Source organism: Populus trichocarpa, chromosome 9, assembly GCF_000002775.5.
Source record: "Populus trichocarpa isolate Nisqually-1 chromosome 9, P.trichocarpa_v4.1, whole genome shotgun sequence".
Lineage (NCBI taxonomy): Eukaryota > Viridiplantae > Streptophyta > Magnoliopsida > Malpighiales > Salicaceae > Populus > Populus trichocarpa.
The window spans coordinates 1,476,333-1,495,804 of record NC_037293.2 but is presented as its reverse complement, the minus strand read 5'-3'; the positions used below and the strand labels follow the sequence as shown (position 1 = coordinate 1,495,804).

The following is a 19,472-nucleotide window of genomic DNA, read 5'->3' as shown; positions in this document are numbered from 1 at the left end:
AAGAAAGACCAACAAGTAGGAATTTATATAAGTATCACGGTGAAGGACATATAATCAATCAGTGTGAATGCTTCTGTAATGAGGTGATACAAATGATGATTCAATGAACTTTTAGAATTGAGGGGGGAACGAGTAGAGAAATATCTGTGGTAAATGAACTTAGCAAAAACAAAAAGGTGTGTCAGGTGCAATTTACCACAAACAGGTTGCCTAAATTGATCTTATATAAACCTACAATGGCAAATAAGGGAAACTATAATGCCTTACCACACAACTATAAGTACTCCTTCTAGAGCATGCAGCTAGTGCTCATTTTCTAAGTAGAAGTTAAAGGCCTAACGCGTAGCGAAAGATGCTTTGCCCCCGAAGAGCTATAAAAACAAAAGAAAGCAAAAAGGAAAGAAGTAGTTGACCTGACCTTCAAAGTGAACAAATCCTTCATTGAAGAAAAGACCAATGAGTTTCTAAAGTTGATGAAGCATAACGAATATAATGTTTTTAAGTATATTAATAAGACTCCGACCAAAATATCATTGTTGTCATTGATTTTAAGCTCCAAACCATATAGGTAGGCTTTGCAAAAGGTGTTGAATGAGGCTTACATGTCTCAAGATATCAATCAAGAAATTATAGAACACTTAGTAGGAAGGATCCATGCTTCGAATTATCTGTACTTTACTGAAGATGACTTGGATCCTGATGGTACTAGGCATAACAATCCACTGTACATTACAATGCGATGTAGAGATGTCCTGAATGGGAAGGTGTTGGTCGACAATGGTTATGTATTGAATGTGCTTCCAAGGCACATGTTTAAAGAAATACTTGTAGACGAATCACATATAATACCTAGTACCATAATGGCGAGAGCATATGACGGCTCACCAAGGCAAATAATTGGGACCCTGGAAGTAGAATTATATATGGGGCCATAAATGTTCCTCGTAACATTGCAGGTGATGGATATCCATCCATCTTACAACATATTATTAAGAAGACCATGGATCCATGTATCTAGAGTAGTAGCCTTTTTATTACTCCAATGCCTGAAATACATTATGAATAAGATGCTAATAATTGTCAAGGTTAGGGAGACAGTTTCCATAATCAGGAATGTGGTTGTACCATTCATTAAAGTGAAATATTATAAGGACATAATCATTCATGCTTTTGAAATCGTGAATGCTAAATGGGTTCTTGAGGGTGTAGTGTTGAGAGAGCTAAAAGTTTCAGAAGCTGCAAGGATAACTGCTAGTTTCTTTTTGAAGTATGAGATTCTTTTCCACTATGATCCTAAAACTAGGATGTCTGAGCGAGTTAATTTGATGAAACTAAAATGTATGAATTAGATATTTGATCTCGAGTATAAGTCTAAGATAGATGACTATAAGTGGGTTTCTAGGATCAAAAGGGAAGTCAAAATGGCGAGGATTGAAGAACGAGAGCTAAAAGAAGAATAGCTCGTCATCATGCCACTCTAAATGACCTTTCTAAGATTTGCAAAGGTCATCAAATCTGACAAAGCAGACCTTCATATAATTGCTTTGGAGTGTGAAGATAAGGAACAAATTAAAGAACTAAGGGTCAAAACAGAATATGAGATGTTGCCACAGCTGTTTATATGTTGTCGACGACATCCTTATAAAAGCTTTTATAAAGAAACTAGCTGAAGGAGAAGCATACCAGAATTGGGAGATGAAGCATGCTCCTATGGTGTTCAATGAAGTTTTGTTTTTTTTTTTATCTTATTTTAACATTTTACTTCTTTTCAAATGTCTTATTGTGTTCTGTTGTTTTCATCTGTTTTTAGTCTTAATGGCAATTTAGCTCATAATACCACAAGACATTTTTTTTTTTATCAAATGAGCCTTTTCATTTTATTTTAATGAGATTATGTATTTTCTTGTGTCCAACATGTGTCTTTGTGTTTTTTTTTTATCTTTAATGTAAATAACACTTACACGAACACACCTTACACTTTCAGGAACCCTGAAAGTTCTATCAATTCATAACCTACTATTAAGAATAATTGGCCAAGCTTTGATAATAAAATTGCAATGGGTGACAAAGACTGGGAAGAAAAGGAAATAAAAGAGTTTATTAGGTTGATGAAAAATTATGAGAAAACCTGAAACCCTGCTAGTGAAGAGCTAAAAGAAAAGAAAGAACTGAAGATTGATACCTTTATTACAGCTAAGGAAAGAGATGACCTAATATTTTTGAATATACGGATGTCTTTGCCTGGACTTATACAAATATGTTTGGTTTAGACACTAACATAGTGGTACACAAAATTTTCTTAGTGGAAGGGAGTAACTTGGTTAAACAGAAGACTAGATGATTGTCGAATATGCTACTTAAAATAAAAATGAAAATACAAAAATAGTGAGATGCATGTTTTTTGGATGTGTTCCACTATCCTCAATAGGTGGCTAATGTAGTTATAGTTCCTAAGAAGGATGGCATGATCAGGGTGTATGTGGATTACAAAGATTTGAATAAGGCAAACCTGAAGGACAACTTTCTCTACCCCACCTAGACGTCTTAGTCGAAAATTTTATGAAGAGTGCCACATAGTCGTTCATGGATGAGTTCTCGAGATATAACTAGATTAGAATGGCAGAGGAAGATAATGAGAAAACTACCTTTGTCACACCTTAGATAACCTTTTATTATAAAGTGATGCCATTCGGATTGAGGACTGATGGCATCACGTATCAAAGAGCAATGGTCACTTTGTTACATGACATGATGCATCGAGAAGTGAAAGTCTATATGGATGATATACTTTCCAAATCAAAGAAAGAAGAAGAAGATCACGAGCAAGTATTGTAAAAATTGTTCGAAAGGCTGTGAAAATTATAATTAAGATTGAATCCTGCAAAGTGCTCGTTCAGGGTAAAGACTGGAAAACTGTTGGGTTTTATAGTAAGTAGTCAAGGAATATAAGTTGATCCTGATAAAGTAAAGACAATCTATTATATGCTGGTTCCTAAGACAGAGAAAAAAGTAAAAAGTTTTCTTGGGCGTTTAGACTATGTATCCCAGTTCATATCACAACTCATGGTAATGTGCGGGTTGATTTTTCATTTACTTAGAAAGAAAAATCATAAGGCATGAGACAGTGATTGCTAAGAGGCCGTTAACAAGATCAAAAGATATTTTCAAAACCCGTCATTAATAGTGCCTCATATACCAGAAAGACCCTCAATCTTATATTAAGAAGTTATCAACGTTGCGCGCCCGACAACAAAATGAAGGGAGAATGGCAAACTAAAAATGAGAAGTTTAAGACATATCAAGATTATATCTCAAAGTTAACTAATGAGTTTGAAGAGATAAAATTCATTCACATAAGTAGAGATAAGAATCGGTTTGTTCATGCTTTGGCAATCGTAACTTTGATGACATAAATCAATATAGGGAGCAGGATCCAACTAATAAGCATCAAAATCAGAAATCTCTAAGCTCATTATTGTTCACTAGAAGAGTCACCAGATGGAAAACCATGGTATAGTGACATTAAAAGGCTTATCCAATATTGGGAGTATCCTCAAAGAGTCTCCAAAATAGATGAAAAAAACTTTGAGGAGAATAACCATGGAATATTAATTGGATTGAGATGTCCTGTATAAGATATCGTTTGACGAGACTTTAATCAGGTGTTTGAATGAGAAGGAGGTTATGCAAGCATTATAGGAAATCCATGAGGGAATATGTGCCACTCATGTTAACGAATATACGATGGCAAGACAAATACAAAGATCTAGGTACTTCTGGTTGACTATGGAGATGGACTGTGCAAATGCAAAAATCTAGGTACTTCTTGTTGACTATTAAGAAGGACTGTGTAAACTATGTCAGAAAATGCCATAAATGTCAAATACATGGAGATAGGATAAATACGCCTCTGACATCGTTGTTCAACATGACCTCACCTTGGCATTTTGATATATGGGGATTGAATGTTATAGGACTAATCAATTTGAAAGCCAACAATAGGCATAGATTCATCTTGGAAGCCATCAATTACTTTACTAAATGCATAGAATCTAACTCTTATGCACATGTAAAATAAAAGGTAGTCAAGAGGTTCATTGAAAAAGATTTGATTTGTCACTATAGCATGCCAGCAAGATTAATAATTGACAATGCTCAGAATTTTAATGGAAAATTGATTATTGAACTCTGCACTAAGTGGAAGATTAAACATCTTAATTTTTCTCCCTACAGATCAAAGATGAATAATGCTATTAAGGCAGCCAACAAAAATCTTAAAAAGATCATCCAGAAAATGGTGGTCATTGACAAAGATTGGAATGAGATGCTTCCATTTGTATTTTATGCATACCGCACCATGGTCAGAACTTCTACAGGTGCAACCCCCTACTCTCTAGTATATAGAATGGAAATAGTGGTGCCTTTAAAAGTGAAAATTCCATCATTATGGGTTCTAATGGATGTAAAACTAGAAGAATTGGAATGGGCAAAACTAAAATTTGTGTAGTTGAATCTAATTAGTGAAAAGAGGTTGACAATCATTTTTCATCATCAGTTATACCAAAGTAGAATGGATAAAACATACAACAAGAAGGTCAAGCTAAGAGTATTTAAAGAGGGAGATCTAGTATTGAAGAAAACCTTGCTAACATCAAGAGAAGATTAGAGTAAATGAGCACCAAACTACGAAGGACCATGTAAAGAAGACATTTTCTAGAAGAGCCTTAATTTTAACTAAGATGGAAGGGGGTGATCTGTCAAAACCTATAAACTCTGATATTGTAAAGAAGTACTACACATGATGTATTTTGTCTATCAATCAATAAAAATCAAAGTTTGGCCAAGAATTCTTTTATGTATTTTCTTTTTCTCTAAAAACTTTGCATGATCTTATAAGCTTAAAAGCTATGTTTTAACAAAGGTTTTTGGAAAATCAAAGTTATTGGTATAAATACAGAAGTCAAATTGATGTTTGTTTTTAACAAATGAGTTTTAGGAATTCAAGCGATTTTTAAATAAGGTGACCAAACACTTAAAAACCTGAAAAATATACCACATGCTACAAAATAACTTTGAAGCTGAGTTTTAGTTGAATGAATAATAATTTATAATCATTATGAAAAACCATTTTTGCATGTCCAAATTAACCACAATGAAGGAAAGTAAAGCTTACTAATCCTAAACGCATGTGTTTGAAATGAGGAAACACTATCTTTAACAATCCTTTCACAACACTCAAACATATCCTTTGCACTCATTGTGCGAGCTTAGTATTTTTTCCTTGAAAGTTAACTATGATTAGGATCACACCCCATACTAGAGGCAAGTATGAGGACTAGAAAAGCAATTCGGGTGCAAGAATATACAAAAGTGCCTAAACAAAGATGGTGGCATGAAGAAATTCAAATAATTCAAAAAATTTGAGCATGCCATATAAAATAGCAAATGTGATAATGATGCTCAGGATTTCTCTTAAAATTTCTACCAAATTTATCTTGTATCACATATCAAGATAAGGACTTGAGAAGATTTAAAAGTAATACGATTAGAGGAGAGTAGATATAAAAGTGAAAAATTCTTAAAATAATATATATGAAAAAACACGTTCATCATATAAAGATAGGTAGATCAATTAACCCTAATAAATATTCCTACCTCTCATCATATTCAAGGTTTAGAATTTCCACATTGAGTATTTGGGTTTCAGTCCATAAAATAACTTTTCTATTTGAATTGGTACATTAAATACTATTTTTAAACCTTTCATTGAAACCATGCCACAAATTTCAATCATATCATAGCTTTAAAAGCACATAAAACATATTGATTAAAAAGGAAATAAAAATTTTATGCATCGTAGATTCTTAAATCACCAATAATGGCTTGAGTTTGCAAGAGATAAGGTTACTGGTAAATTTATATTAATAAAAGAGGATAAGAATTGGAGATTCTAAATCTAAAAAAAAAAAATAAGACCAATAAGAGTTTGATATCCTTATATAGTACAATGATTAGTTTTAGTGAACTGTATATGTCATCATGATCATACTAGATTTTTCCATTGCAAATTGAGATAAAAAAAATAAGAAAAGAGAACAAAATGGTGGGTTATTTTTTATTATTATTATGAATTTTAGTAGATTCATTATACTTTGTGTGTGAACATTTTATTAACAAAGAAACTAAATCATGTTGTGAAAATGCTGTTCATTCAGACTCATGTTACTGTGGATTGTAACAGTTTCCTTTTCAGCCCGTATATCCTTTCTTTTGATTTGTGCATTATTGTTTCTTTAGCCTGCATATCCTTTCTCTGGGTTTGTGCATTATTAAATAAGTGGGACAGTACCATTTGTTCAGCCTGTATTTGTTGTGATTTGTTGACAATCTGTGCATTAAATAAGTGGGGCAGTGATATCATTAATAACACTTGCTTGCTATCACCCAGGAGAGCTGCTGTGATTTGTTTGGGAAATAGTATCACGTTTGTTAGAGATAAGATTTTGCATTTTGTGCATGTGATTGGTTTTTATCTGACCAAAAATTCAATATTCCCTATTCTTTTTTAGTTTGCAGCCAAATGTTTTTTCTTTTAGTATATCTGTCTCAATGCATGTGATGGATTTCTACTGGGGGTGTTTTTGGATTTTCCTTTATGTTGTTTTGTGGGTGGTAAAATGTCAGTTCTGCAGAGTTATTATGACAATCGTTTTTCTTGCGGGTGGGTTCCAAGGTTTGCAATAGGCTATTGATGTTTTTTTGGTTTCTTTTATATTCAAGTCTGCATTTCTTTGGCCACTGGTTGTTGCACTTTCTTTTGTTTTTTCTCCATTGCCTCTCCTGCTGGTTGTTGCACTCTCTTTTGTTTTGATTGTTTAATTGGTTTGCCATTTGTCTTTTGAGGCTGATTTTATTTGTTGTTCATGTGTTCCACAGAGGCCTTTGGTCATCTTTGCTCAGCCACCTTTTAAACTTCAGACTCTTCTGCTCTCTGCATCTTGGTAAGCATTGCCCTGGGTTTCTTTCGTCTTTTAAGGTGCTGTTCATTTTCTTATTCTGCTATGGGTTTCTCTCTGCAAATGTTTTTGTTTTGTGGTTTGTTGTTCCATTCATCTATCTACCTTTCCATTCATCTATCTTTCTGGTTCTTTTCTCCATTTTCAATTGCTTTTACCATGTTGTTACTGTTTTGATTTTCCCTTTTTTTTTTTTGTCAGCATCTTCTATTTTGTTGTCATTTGTTACCATCTACTATTTTGGATGTGCTTTGTCCAATAAAAAACTTCGGTGTGGTCGTGTTGTCATGTTCCTGAATTTTAAGGGCTGCCTCAATTAAGGATGACCCCGACATGCCCTGATTACCCAAAGTGAGATTTAACCAGCAACAATCATACCCCAACGTTTGAGGCAGGGGATCATATGTCATCTTATGCATAACTTTCTTCCCCTTTTTACACGAATTTCATTGAAATTCTGGTGGCTAGCCTTTCAATAGTATTGCACCGGTGTTGGATTTGAGTGTTTATCATGTTGAACTGAGAGGCTGATAATTATTTGAATCATGGGACCACTGATTAAAAACTTAGTGAAAATTGCCGATTCCAGTCATATCTTTCATTTTGGCTTTAAAAATTTAATGGCTGGTGATTGTGATGTCAAACATAGGAGGTTCCACTTTGCTAGGTTCCCATAATACATGTTAGTGATGCTCACATTTTCAGTCACATGCATGAAATTTTCAGATCTCTATTGACATACACAGCAACCACAGTAAAACTATCAGCCACACTACCTCCATTTCAACACTTATACATGCATGTCGATGGGGTTAATAATTTGCTAGCGTTTTTTTCAGGTTTCCCTTCAATTGAATTATAGAGTTCAATGCATATTTATGGATATGGAGCTTGAGGGGATTTCTCTAATCAACAAAAAGCCAAACATTGACTTAAGAATTTAACATTTTGATTTAAAAGAAATGGGCCATACATCATATAATTTGATATTTTGCTTTAAAGCATTGAGTTTACATTTACTTAGATTTACTTTGGGATAGAACCTCAGTTGAAGGAGATGCTAGGTCTTTGATCGGTTCCATTCTCTTATTTTTTTTCAATTGATAATTCAGCTCATTTAATCTTTGAAGATGGTTCTCTCGGTTTGAGAGAGCCACGATCAATAACTTATAAATTTGTCAGATGGTGTTATGTTGTCCTTGGTATCTTGAGAATGAGAAGACTGAGTTCCCTTTTTTGCTATACTGTGATGTGTAAAGGTCAGCAAGCATGTGGAAATAAAAAACAGATGATATTGGGATTCATTTGTGCTGTTGTTGGATATTAATTTGTTTAGTTGTTGGAGTCCTCTGTTTGCTTCTTTTGTTGGGTCCTAATCATTTTTACTTCTAGATTGCTTTTTTCTCTTTTGTTGGTTGGAGGATATCATCGTTTATTTTTTATATTTGTCGTGCCTGTATCTAGCATATGCATGCAGGCTTCAAACTTTATAGATGCAGCATTTTCAATTCTTCTTCACGTTAAGGCTTTTTTTTTTTCAGTTCTCTGATTTTCTTATTTGTGTTGTCTGGTTTGGTTGTCCTGCTTTGTGCCCACTTTTTGTTCTTTATTATTTTGCAATTGTGCCTGGCAGACGATATTGGGCTTCTGGTGTTTTTCCTACTGATTCGGTGTCTTGCTTCTGCTCCGTCTCTCTTAAAAGTCTGCTACTGCAGCTAGATATTGCGTTTCTGTTTGGTTAAGAGCAACCATCACGCTTGCACAGGGCAAGTAAGCCTTTTATTCTCAAGTTATTTATTACTTTTCCCCATTTCCAAGCATGTATGCCTACAATTCTTTGTCTGCGGTCGGTACTAATGAAATAGTAATATTTAATGTTTTACATGTTAGCTAAATTTATGTGTTAAGTTCAATTTATTTTTTCATGGCACTGTCAATAATATACCTTTTCATGTTTTAAAAGTAAATTATTTTCGAGCTATTAAGCCAGTCTTAGATAGGATATGCTATTCAACTAACTTTGAAAACAATAATTCCATAAAATTTAGACGCCATTTCAGCACGTAATTTACACATAATGTACCGTCCATCACACAACACTTTTTACACCAAAGCATTGTTTAATCAGATCAGATTTACTTTGGGATTGAACCTCAATTGAAGGAGATGCTAGGTCTTTGATCGGTTCCATTCTCTTATTTTTTTCAATTGATAATTCAGCTAAACCCATAATTTATAACATTCCTATTACCGTAGATAAAGATGCAGTTTATAACAAATGTTGGTGATCAGATAAACCCATAATTGTAGTCAATTAACATAAAATGTGATAAATGGAACTAACAGCACAAAATTGCAGGATATGTATTCAAAAAAGAATTTAATTCTTTCCAACAAAATTGTTTGCAAAATATTCACAGCTTAAAAATGACAACGCTAATAAATTGATAGACAACATTCATTATTTTTTCTTCACTTATAGTAAATTCTATAGCTGGTGTTGCAATTACACTGCAAAATTATTTTTCCATGTCCTTTTTATCAGTTAAATCAAAGTTTATCAGACTTAGTTAAGAAAAAAATATTGAATTTGTTACTTAAGTCATCATTATCATTATATGTTGACGATGGCGAAAACCAAGTTAATTAATCTGCTAAGGCTGGCCTAATATGCTAATTTTCTAATATGTTAATCCACTCCTACAATGTTTTTTAGACAATAACAAAAAATATAGAAAATAAATATTTGATACGCTGGATTTTGTTTATGCATTATTGTGCTGTAACTATCTTTCTCACGAGGTTTCATTAAAATGCAAATCCAGTGTTTAAGGGCCCATGAGCTTGGTCATGAAACCGAGATAATCATAAAAAAATAAATTAAAAAAAGTTTTTTGACTAGGTTTCAAATGTCAAAACCAACAACCTTAATCTTAAGGCCAAGATATCTCCACCAATAAAACTCTTAACATGTAAAGAAAAAGGAACAAAAAAGACAAGAAGGTTGAGAATATGATTCCACTATCCTATAATTTCTATGTCCCTATAAATCATATTTATGCACATTTAAAGCATACTAGATTTGCCTAAAACACAATCCCCAAAGGTAGAAATCTCTTGCAAGTTACTAAGCAATCAACAGTGGAATCAGGTTTCACTAAAAGATAAACTAACATGTGCAACTCTAAACAGAAATCATTGTGATATGGCTCAATCGAAATAATAAAATTCGAATCCTCTTTCATCCTTAAGTTACTGGACACATTCAATTCCAACACTATATTTACAATAAAAAAATAGAGTGAGGAGGCAGTGGACTACCATGCAAGCTCCTTGAATATTTCCAGGCAACACCTGCTGTTGATACTGTAAGTCAAGCAAAATGAAGTCAATTTAGGTTTACGTTTTGAACACTATTCTCAAATCATTAGTCGACATAATATAATGCAAAGTAAAAATAAATTAATCATGAAATCTAATTTTAAATCAAGCCAATATAAATGATGCAATTAGAAAAAAAAAATTATTAAGAAAAAGAAAAAAAAGAGTCAATTAAGTTAACCTGTCGGATATATAATCTATGTTATAAAAGTATGATAACTAAATAAAAGCAAATCCAATATTAAAAAATTAAATGACAAAACAAAAATTTCCTAATTAATATAAAACCCTTACGTTTATACAACTTCAATTATTGATTTTAAACCTATCATGTTAGTGTTTCTGCTCTAAGTCTTAACTCAATTTTATTATCGCTTTTTCCTTGCACCATTTCTTTATCTAATTTCATGTTAAGCTTTTTCCAATGTTTTTTTTTTTAACTAGATTTTATACATACATGACTACCCGACGCCAACGTTTGCAATCATCATATGCAATTAATAATGAGCAAGATTCTCCATATATTTCATCACAACAAGAAAATGAAACTTATATTTGCTCAGTTGGTACGTTAACGCGGTCATCAAGGCTAGCTACAAATCTTGATCCTAGGCCTTCCAATGCTCAGCTTTCACATTTTTATCAAGGAGAGAGCTCACGTTCTCAACCTTCATTGTATTCTCAAAACCGGCAAGATCATGATTGTTTAGCTTCTACAAACAATCAATCTCACTCATTACAATCATCAACTGTATCATACGCTGATAGTCTTGCTGCTTCTGGTTCAACCTGTGTTGATCATGAACTTACAGCTTTTGCAGTTGAGCAACTAATGATTGGGTAAGCTTCATATCAAAAAAAAAGAAAAAGTTTGTTTTTAATTTTTTTCTTTTGGTTTTTTTTTATTCTAAGACTTTTAGTTATCTATTGACATCTTCTTTGGCTCATTTTTTTTTTCTTAGGAAGTACAAATGAGTATATTGACTTTGGTGACAAAACATTCAAATGCTCTCATTGCAAGGCTTTTTTCTGGCTTGATAAGAAGCTTGCACGCTCAACCAAAACCAATCCACAATTCTCACTCTGTTGTCTTGGTGGAAAGATTAGGCTTCCACGACCATTATCGACGCCTCATGTTCTTGATGAACTTCTGGACCCTGCATTTGGTGAAGCTTCTAAGAAATTCCGCACAAATATTCGAGCCTACAACTCTATGTTCGCTTTTACATCCATGGGGGCTAATATAGATCACTCAGTTAATCGTCAACCTGGGCCCAATGTTTTTAAGATAAATGGCCATTGTCATCATTTAATGGGTTCTCTTTTGCCTTCTGATGGAGAGACTCCAAAGTTTGCTCAACTTTATATTTATGACACTACAAATGAAGTTGCAAATCGACTAGCACCGTTTCCACATGGGAGCTCTGCTTCAACTTTAGATGAATCTGTTGTCAAGGATCTTATTGACATGCTTAATTCAACTAATTGTTTAGTTGGCTTATTTCGTCATGCTTCACAAAGGTTGTCAATGTCTGACAATCCTGGATATAAACTACGGTTGCTTGGTCAAAGAACTCATGACTCGAGACAGTATAATGACCCATCTTTAGATGATATTGGTGGCTTGATTGTTGGAGATATTGGTGATTATCATTCAGAACGAGATATTGTTATTGAAAGTTCGTCAGGGACTTTACAAAGAATCTCTAAATTGCATCCAAAATTTATGTCATTGCAATATCCTCTTCTTTTTCCATTTGGTGAAGATGGTTATCGAACTAATATTAGTTTTGCCAACCATGATAATCAAAATTCCTAGAAGGCGTCAAAATGTACCAATGAGAGCTTTTTATGTATATCTTATTCATGAGAAGGAATATGGTGAAGACACTGTTACAAAAGGCGGTCGTCTTTACCAATAATTTTTAGTTGATGCGTTTACCAATGTTGAAGAAGACAGGCTTGATTACATTAGAATAAACCAAAATGATCTTCGGACTGAGCTCTATCAAGGCATTAATGAAGCTGTTCTTAGAGGGGATATTCAAGGGTCAAAAATAGGAAAAATTATTCTCCCCTCTTCTTTAACTGGTAGCCCACGATACATGATAAATAATTACCAAGATGCTATGGCCATTTGTAGGGCATATGGAAATCCAGATCTTTTCATCACATTCACATGCAATACAAGCTGGCCTGAAATTCGAAGAGAGCTTAAAAAAGGCAGACTTTATAAACATGAAGACAAGCCTGATATAATCACACGTGTTTTTAGAGCAAAGGTTCTTGACATGTTAAAGTTCATCAAATCTGGTGTCCCTTTTGGCAAGACAATTGCTGGTAATTAGGCCTTACCCATTTCTTTTCTTTCTCATCGTGTATATCTTTATTTATTTATTCTTATTTGATTTCATTTTGCAACTTAATAGATGAATGCGCAATTGAGTTTCAAAAGAGAGGGCTTCCACATACACATATTTTGGTTTGGCTTGCCTCTGAATTTAAATGTTGAACTGCTGATGATGTTGACTCGATTGTTTCTGCTGAAATACCAGATAAGAATATTGATCCTTTATGTCATGAAATTGTCTCTAAGTTCATGATACATGGTCCATGCGGCGTTGCAAAGCTGAATGCACAATGCATGCTGGAATGTAGATGTGCAAAGTCATTTCCAAAAAAATTTAAAGACTCAACTGTTTTTGGTGAGAATGGGTTTGTTTATTATAAACGACGTGAATGCCGCAATAATTTTATTCTCAAGGATGGAATTATGCTTTGCAATGACTATGTTGTTCCATACAATAAAGAACTTTTAATGCGGTATAATGCACATATAAATGTTGAGATATGCTGTCAATCAATGCTCATCAAATATCTATTTAAATATGTCAACAAAGGGCCTGATAGATGTCGTATGGTGCTCCAAAATGAAACAAATGATGAGATACAAGCATATCTTAATTGTCGTTTTATCTGCCCCTATGAAGCTGTTTGACGTCTTTTCCAATTTCCAATCCATTCAAGAAACCCTCCAGTTGAAAGACTTCAGGTTCATTTGCCTTTTCAACAAAATGTTGTCTTTTCAGGTAGCGAGTCTCTCCATTTTGTTCTTAGAAGGCCAGGTATTAATAAAACAATGCTTACTGAATGGTTTGAATGCAACAAGAAAGACTCTAATGCACGAGAACTTTGCTATTCAGAATTTCCAAGCAAGTATGTATGGGATGCTGGGCAAAAAGAATGGGTTACAAGATCAAAGGGGTTCAGCCTTGGGCGTTTAACATATATACATCCTGCTGCCGGGGAACTTTATTTTTTACGATTGCTTTTAAACCATATTAAAGGGCCAACAAGATTTGTTGATTTAAGAAAAGTTGATGGAATTGTTTATCTAACATTTCAACTTGCTTGCAAAGCATATGGGCTTTTAGGCGATGATAAAGAATGATCTGAGGCTTTTTGTGAAGCCATCACAACTGCAACGTCTTCACAGCTTAAACAACTTTTTGTCAGCATTGTTTTATTTTGTGAAATTGTTGATCCTTTGGTTTTATTCAATAAATTTTGGCATTCAATGCACGATGACATCCTTTATAGGTTAAGAACATCTTTTAAAATGCCAAATTTGATTTTATCTGATGATCAGCTTAAAAATTATGTGTTATATGAGCTTGAACAACTTTTCAATGATGCTGCAACAACACTTCAAGATCATAAATTGCCAATGCCTAATGGCCAATTGTTAATTGAAATTAGGAACATGCTTCTAAGAGAAGAACTTAATTATGATCTTGCTGACCTTAAGAGTCAACATTCATTAAATCTCCCCCTTCTCAACAATCGACAGAAAATAATATATGATTCAGTTGTTGCAGCTGTCCTTCAAAAGAAACAAAGTTTAATCTTTGTTCATGGTCATGGAGGAACTGGTAAAACTTTTTTATGGCATACAATCATCAATCGGATCAAATCTTAGGGCTTAGTTGTCCTTGTTGTGGCCTCATCCGGTATTGCATCTCTTTTATTGCCAGGCGGTCGTACAGCCCATTCAAGATTCAAAATCCCACTTACTGTTGATGAATTATCAACATGTGCCATCAAGAAAAACATACATCTCTCTAGCCTTCTTGAAATAACTTCTCTTATAGTTTGGGATGAAGCGCCAATGAATAACAGGTGTTGTTTTGAAGCCCTTGACCGTTCAATGCGTGATGTCCTCTCAGGGTGTGATAATTGTAGTTGAGATCTTCCATTTGGCGGTAAAAACGTTTTGCTTGGCGGTGATTTTCGCCAAATATTGCCAGTTATTCCTGGTGGAACAAAAGAAGAGATAATTAATGCTTCTCTAAGCAGCTCAGCGTTATGGCCTAAATTTACTGTATTAACTCTTACAGAAAACATGTGCCTCTCTACTCATGGTCTGGCCGCTGAAGAAAGAACTGAAATCAGCGAATTTGCTAGGTGGATTTTAAGCATTGGTAATGGTGATATCTCTGATTTACCTTTCTCTGGTGAGTTAGATGATTCTTTTATTAGTATTCCCTCAGATCTACTCCTTCATACTTCATGTGATCCAATTCCAGCCATTGTCTCAGCAATTTATCCATCTATTTCGGACCCTCAAATGGACCCCTGCTATTTTAGAGAAAGAGCCATTGTAACACCGAGAAACACAACAGTTGTTGAAATTAATGATTTTGTGCTTGCTATGACACCCGGCAACAAACATATCTATCTTAGCACAGATTCTATTTCAACGTCATCAAGAGAGACTGACATTGCCAATTCATTATATCCAACAGAATATATCAACCAACTTGAATTTAATGGTGTGCCACCTCATACATTTGCTTTGAAAATCGGGACACCAGTCATGTTGCTTAGAAATATCAACCCATCTATTGGTTTATGTAATGGGACAAGACTTATAGTGACACAGCTTTCAGCAAGAGTCATTGAAGCACAGATAATAACTGGGTCTAATATTGGTAATAGAGTTTTTATACCAATAATTATCTTTCCAATAAATGAAGGAAGGTGTTCGTTTACGATAAAAAGACGTCAGTTTCCTTTAAGACTGTGTTACGCAATGACAATAAATAAAAGTCAAGGCCAATCATTGAAAACTGTTGGAGTCTTTCTTAAAGAACAAGTCTTCACTCATGGCCAACTTTATGTCGCTCTATCAAGAGTCACTTCAAGAAAGGGTTTAAAAATTATCTCATGCAATAATCAAGGGGAACCTTCTCATTATGCAAAAAATATTGTCTATAAAGATATTATAAGCGCTCTTCCTAAAGGTTGTTTTTAAACCCTTTTTTTCTAACGCTCTGAAACAAATCAATTAATCACTTATTGTTTATCCATCGCTCTTTTACAGATGATTAGATTTCAACTTTGCCTTCAGAAGTGTTCCTTCTTTTCCCCCTTTGTTTGCTCGCCTTTTAATTAGCCTCATTAATACATTTGTAAGACGTTACTTCACATTTTTACATTGCATTTGTAGCGTTTTATAGTTATTCGTATATTGTAAATTAAATTCCTTTCAAATTTAAAATCATTAGTTCTTATTTTATATTTTTTTTCTCTCTCAGGATCATGGCGCTATCTATCCAAAACATAAAAAAATACACCTTTTACACATCCCTTCGTGCTAGAGTTTGCCGTGTTTGGATTCCTAAGCTTAATGGTCAGACAAGTAGTTTTAATTGCCTATTTGCTGATAATATGGTAAACTCATCTTTTACACTTTGGTTTTTATAACTATTTTCCAATTTCTTTTACTGTTTTAAAAACATAGAATTGCTATTTGTTATTCTATTATTTTTTTTAAAATCTGCAATTTTACATTATATTAATGTATGATTCTACATTGAATCCTTTTTAAATTTTACATTCTTAATATAGGATTTAATTCTTTTTAAACCTGTCTTTACCATTATTGAACAACGTTTGTCAACCCTGTCTTTACACTAAACACAACCTGAAAAACTTAATTAATTAGTCTAATAAGTTGTTGAATAATCATCATCTAAAGTCTAAACAACTTTGTGATTTGAGCTCTATTTTTGGTAATCGGATTACATTTAGGTTACAATAATGTGCACTATGCAAATCTATTCATGAGAGTCTAATTTCTTAAAAAAATTTCCATTGCATAATAGAATGATTATAATATATTTCTGATATGTGTACTTTTTTATATCTAAAATAATATTATACCAACTACTATTGCAAAACACATTAGAATAGTCTTTTGATTACAAAAGGATGTCCGCAGGATTCCATGTACTAAATAAAAAACAATAGACTTCCTTATCTTTACCCTTTAATTTTTACAAACTTTAATCTCAAATTGAACACTGTTTTTACAATTGAATTAAAAAAAAAAACAAAACTTAAGTATTATCCATTTGGTATCATCAAATGTTTCTTTTATTTTTTCAAGTAAATAACCTTTCAATATTTTTACAAAACAAAGCTTCTGGTACGTCTATGTTTTATTTTTACCCTTTGTAACAAACATGACAGTGGTGTAGGTTTTAAAAATAACATGACGCAGAGACCATGGTTGAATGAATTATTTGTAAAATGTATTCATTTTATTTTATTAATTAAAAACATGACAGCAATGTGTGATACAACTATAGCAAGAATTGACTTCAATTTCTAATTATAATTTGATTATCATTATCATTATAATATATTTTATATTTTATAATATAATTAATTATATGACTAAAAATTGTCAAATAATTTTTATTTTATATGACTAATGAATCATTTTTAGCTTTAAACTTTATTTTTTGTGCTCAATTTTAATGCTATCTCATTTATAATAGTTTTCATCATGATTCCATAGGGTAACGCAATACAGGGCTCAGCTAAAGGCAAGGATATACAGTTGTTTGCTACTTCTATTATTGAAGGTGATTACTACCAAATCAACGGATTCTATACATATGAAAATAGATACACCAACTTCGTTGTTGCCCATGAAGTCGTTATTGATCTTAAGTCTGACACAAAAATTGCAAGGCTTAATCCACTGACACCCCAAGTACCACGCCATTACTTTAACTTCATCGACTTTGCACATTTGTTGACTAAAGAAAAAGGATCAAGAACACTCACTGGTATGAACAACAACAAAAAAAATTCATGATGCATTTTAATTACCTTATTAGATTTGTTTTTGAAATTGCTAACATGTTTTAAATTTTTAATCATAAGATGTACTCGGTCGATTAAAAGCTATTCAACCACTTGAGCAAGTGTTGGTTCGAGGTCAAGACATAACAGACAAAAAAGAGTTTATCATTGAAAATATCATGTTTGGCTTATTCTATCTGCTATAACAACTTTAATAGCCTTATTTTTTACTTTTTATCTTTTGTGCAGGGGCGATGAACTTAGGATAACTCTTTGGGGCGACGTTGCTAAAAGCTTTGATGATTTTGTTTTGCATGAACACACAAATCCAATTATTGTTGTTTTTGCTGGCTTTCGAGTCACTGAGTTTAAAGGTTTGTATTATCAAATATTGCTTTTCAAATTTTCACAATTCTTAAGTGCACCTTCCATCTATTTGCACCTTGCATCATTTAACTTATTTTAAAATAATTTAAATCAATTTGCTTCCTTTTACTCGCAGGAAAACCAAACCTTGCTAGCACTGTTGCCTCCTTCTGGTATTTCAACCCAGAAATTCCAGAGATTCTTCCATATAAGCATCAGTAAGCTAGCTCTTTTTCTTTTCTTTTAATCTCGCTTATTTTCTTCAATTATTATTTTTTCCTTTTGACATTAAACTACTTCTATTCTCAGCCATAATCAGTTGCCGGTTGAGGTCTATCAACTCCCTGCTTCCATGAATGCCGTTAGATCCATCGAACAACAAATAAATGAAAACAGGAAGACTATCAAAGAAATTCTTTGTATGGATCCATATGAACACAAAGTATGTCAACAATAATCTCATTCGTTTACTTTGTTCTTTATAAATACACATAAAACTATATTTTTTCTCAATAATGTGTAGAGCGAAAGATGTACATACAAAGCTTCCATAGCTGACTATGATCTTCATAGAGGATGGTGGTATCAAAGCTGCCCTTTATGCACAAAATCATTGTTTGACAAAGGCACAATTTTTAGATGCATTGAACACAATGAAGTAACGCCGGTTCCATGGTTAAGAGTTCTTTTCTATTGCTTTTCATGTCTCAAACTAAATTATAAATTTTCTTTGCATCTTTTTAACAGTATCTTATATTTATGTATCTCATTTCTAAACATTTTATCAGGTTTAAAGTTGATTGTATTGTGACTGATGGCAATGATGTTGCAACATTTCTAATGGTTGGAAAAACTGTTGAAAACTTCTTTGGCTCCTCTGCCCATTGCTATCTCTATGACAAAGGGTTTATTGATTGCATCCCACCTCCCATGATTGAAAAATTAAACAAGGACAAGATTTTCCAGCTGAGATTTAGAGCTTTTCGCTCAGTTGTTAACCGTTGTGACATCATTGTTACTAATGTTTTTGACGACATTGTAACTGCTGAAGCTCCCCCTTTGCCTGATGAACCAGAGCTGCATATTGTTGATGTTCCTCTTAATAATCAAGCAGCTTCATCATCCTCTAAAGTTGCCTCTCCATTAGACCCAACAACACCAACACCTGTTCCACCATCTAAAACTAATGCTAATTTCTTACAACAGCCACAAGTGTTCCCAAAGCAACCATGTATGGTTGGTCCTTTTCCATCACAAGCCAAAAGACAGTTGTTGTTTGAAGATGAAACGCCTATTCAAAGGTGACAAGCTGCTCCTTTCTCTCATTTAAAAGTTGTTGCCTTTCAATTTCAGCAATGTTCATTGTTTCTTTTGGTTTTATCAGTAGCAGATACATAACTTACTAATTTATTTTGGATCAACAGCTCTGCAATAGCTGTTATGGCTGATCTTCAAGGTGAATTCGCACCACTTGACCGTGATACATCAGCCATCGCTGAGGCAAATGATCCACCAAGCAAACGTCAACGCCCTTTTAAACAAGACCATGATTAG

The 19,472-nt window shown here is 33.4% G+C and overlaps 1 protein-coding gene across 1 annotated transcript; it reads left to right on the top strand.

Moving 5' to 3' along the window:
- Positions 1–18,339: 18,339 nt before the first annotated feature.
- On the top strand, positions 18,340–19,472 carry LOC127905766 (uncharacterized). Its single transcript, XM_052455789.1, has 4 exons — positions 18,340–18,360; positions 18,442–18,593; positions 18,707–19,219; positions 19,343–19,472. Exons 1-4 carry the CDS (start codon positions 18,340–18,342, stop codon positions 19,470–19,472), a joined length of 816 nt encoding a protein of 271 aa, XP_052311749.1.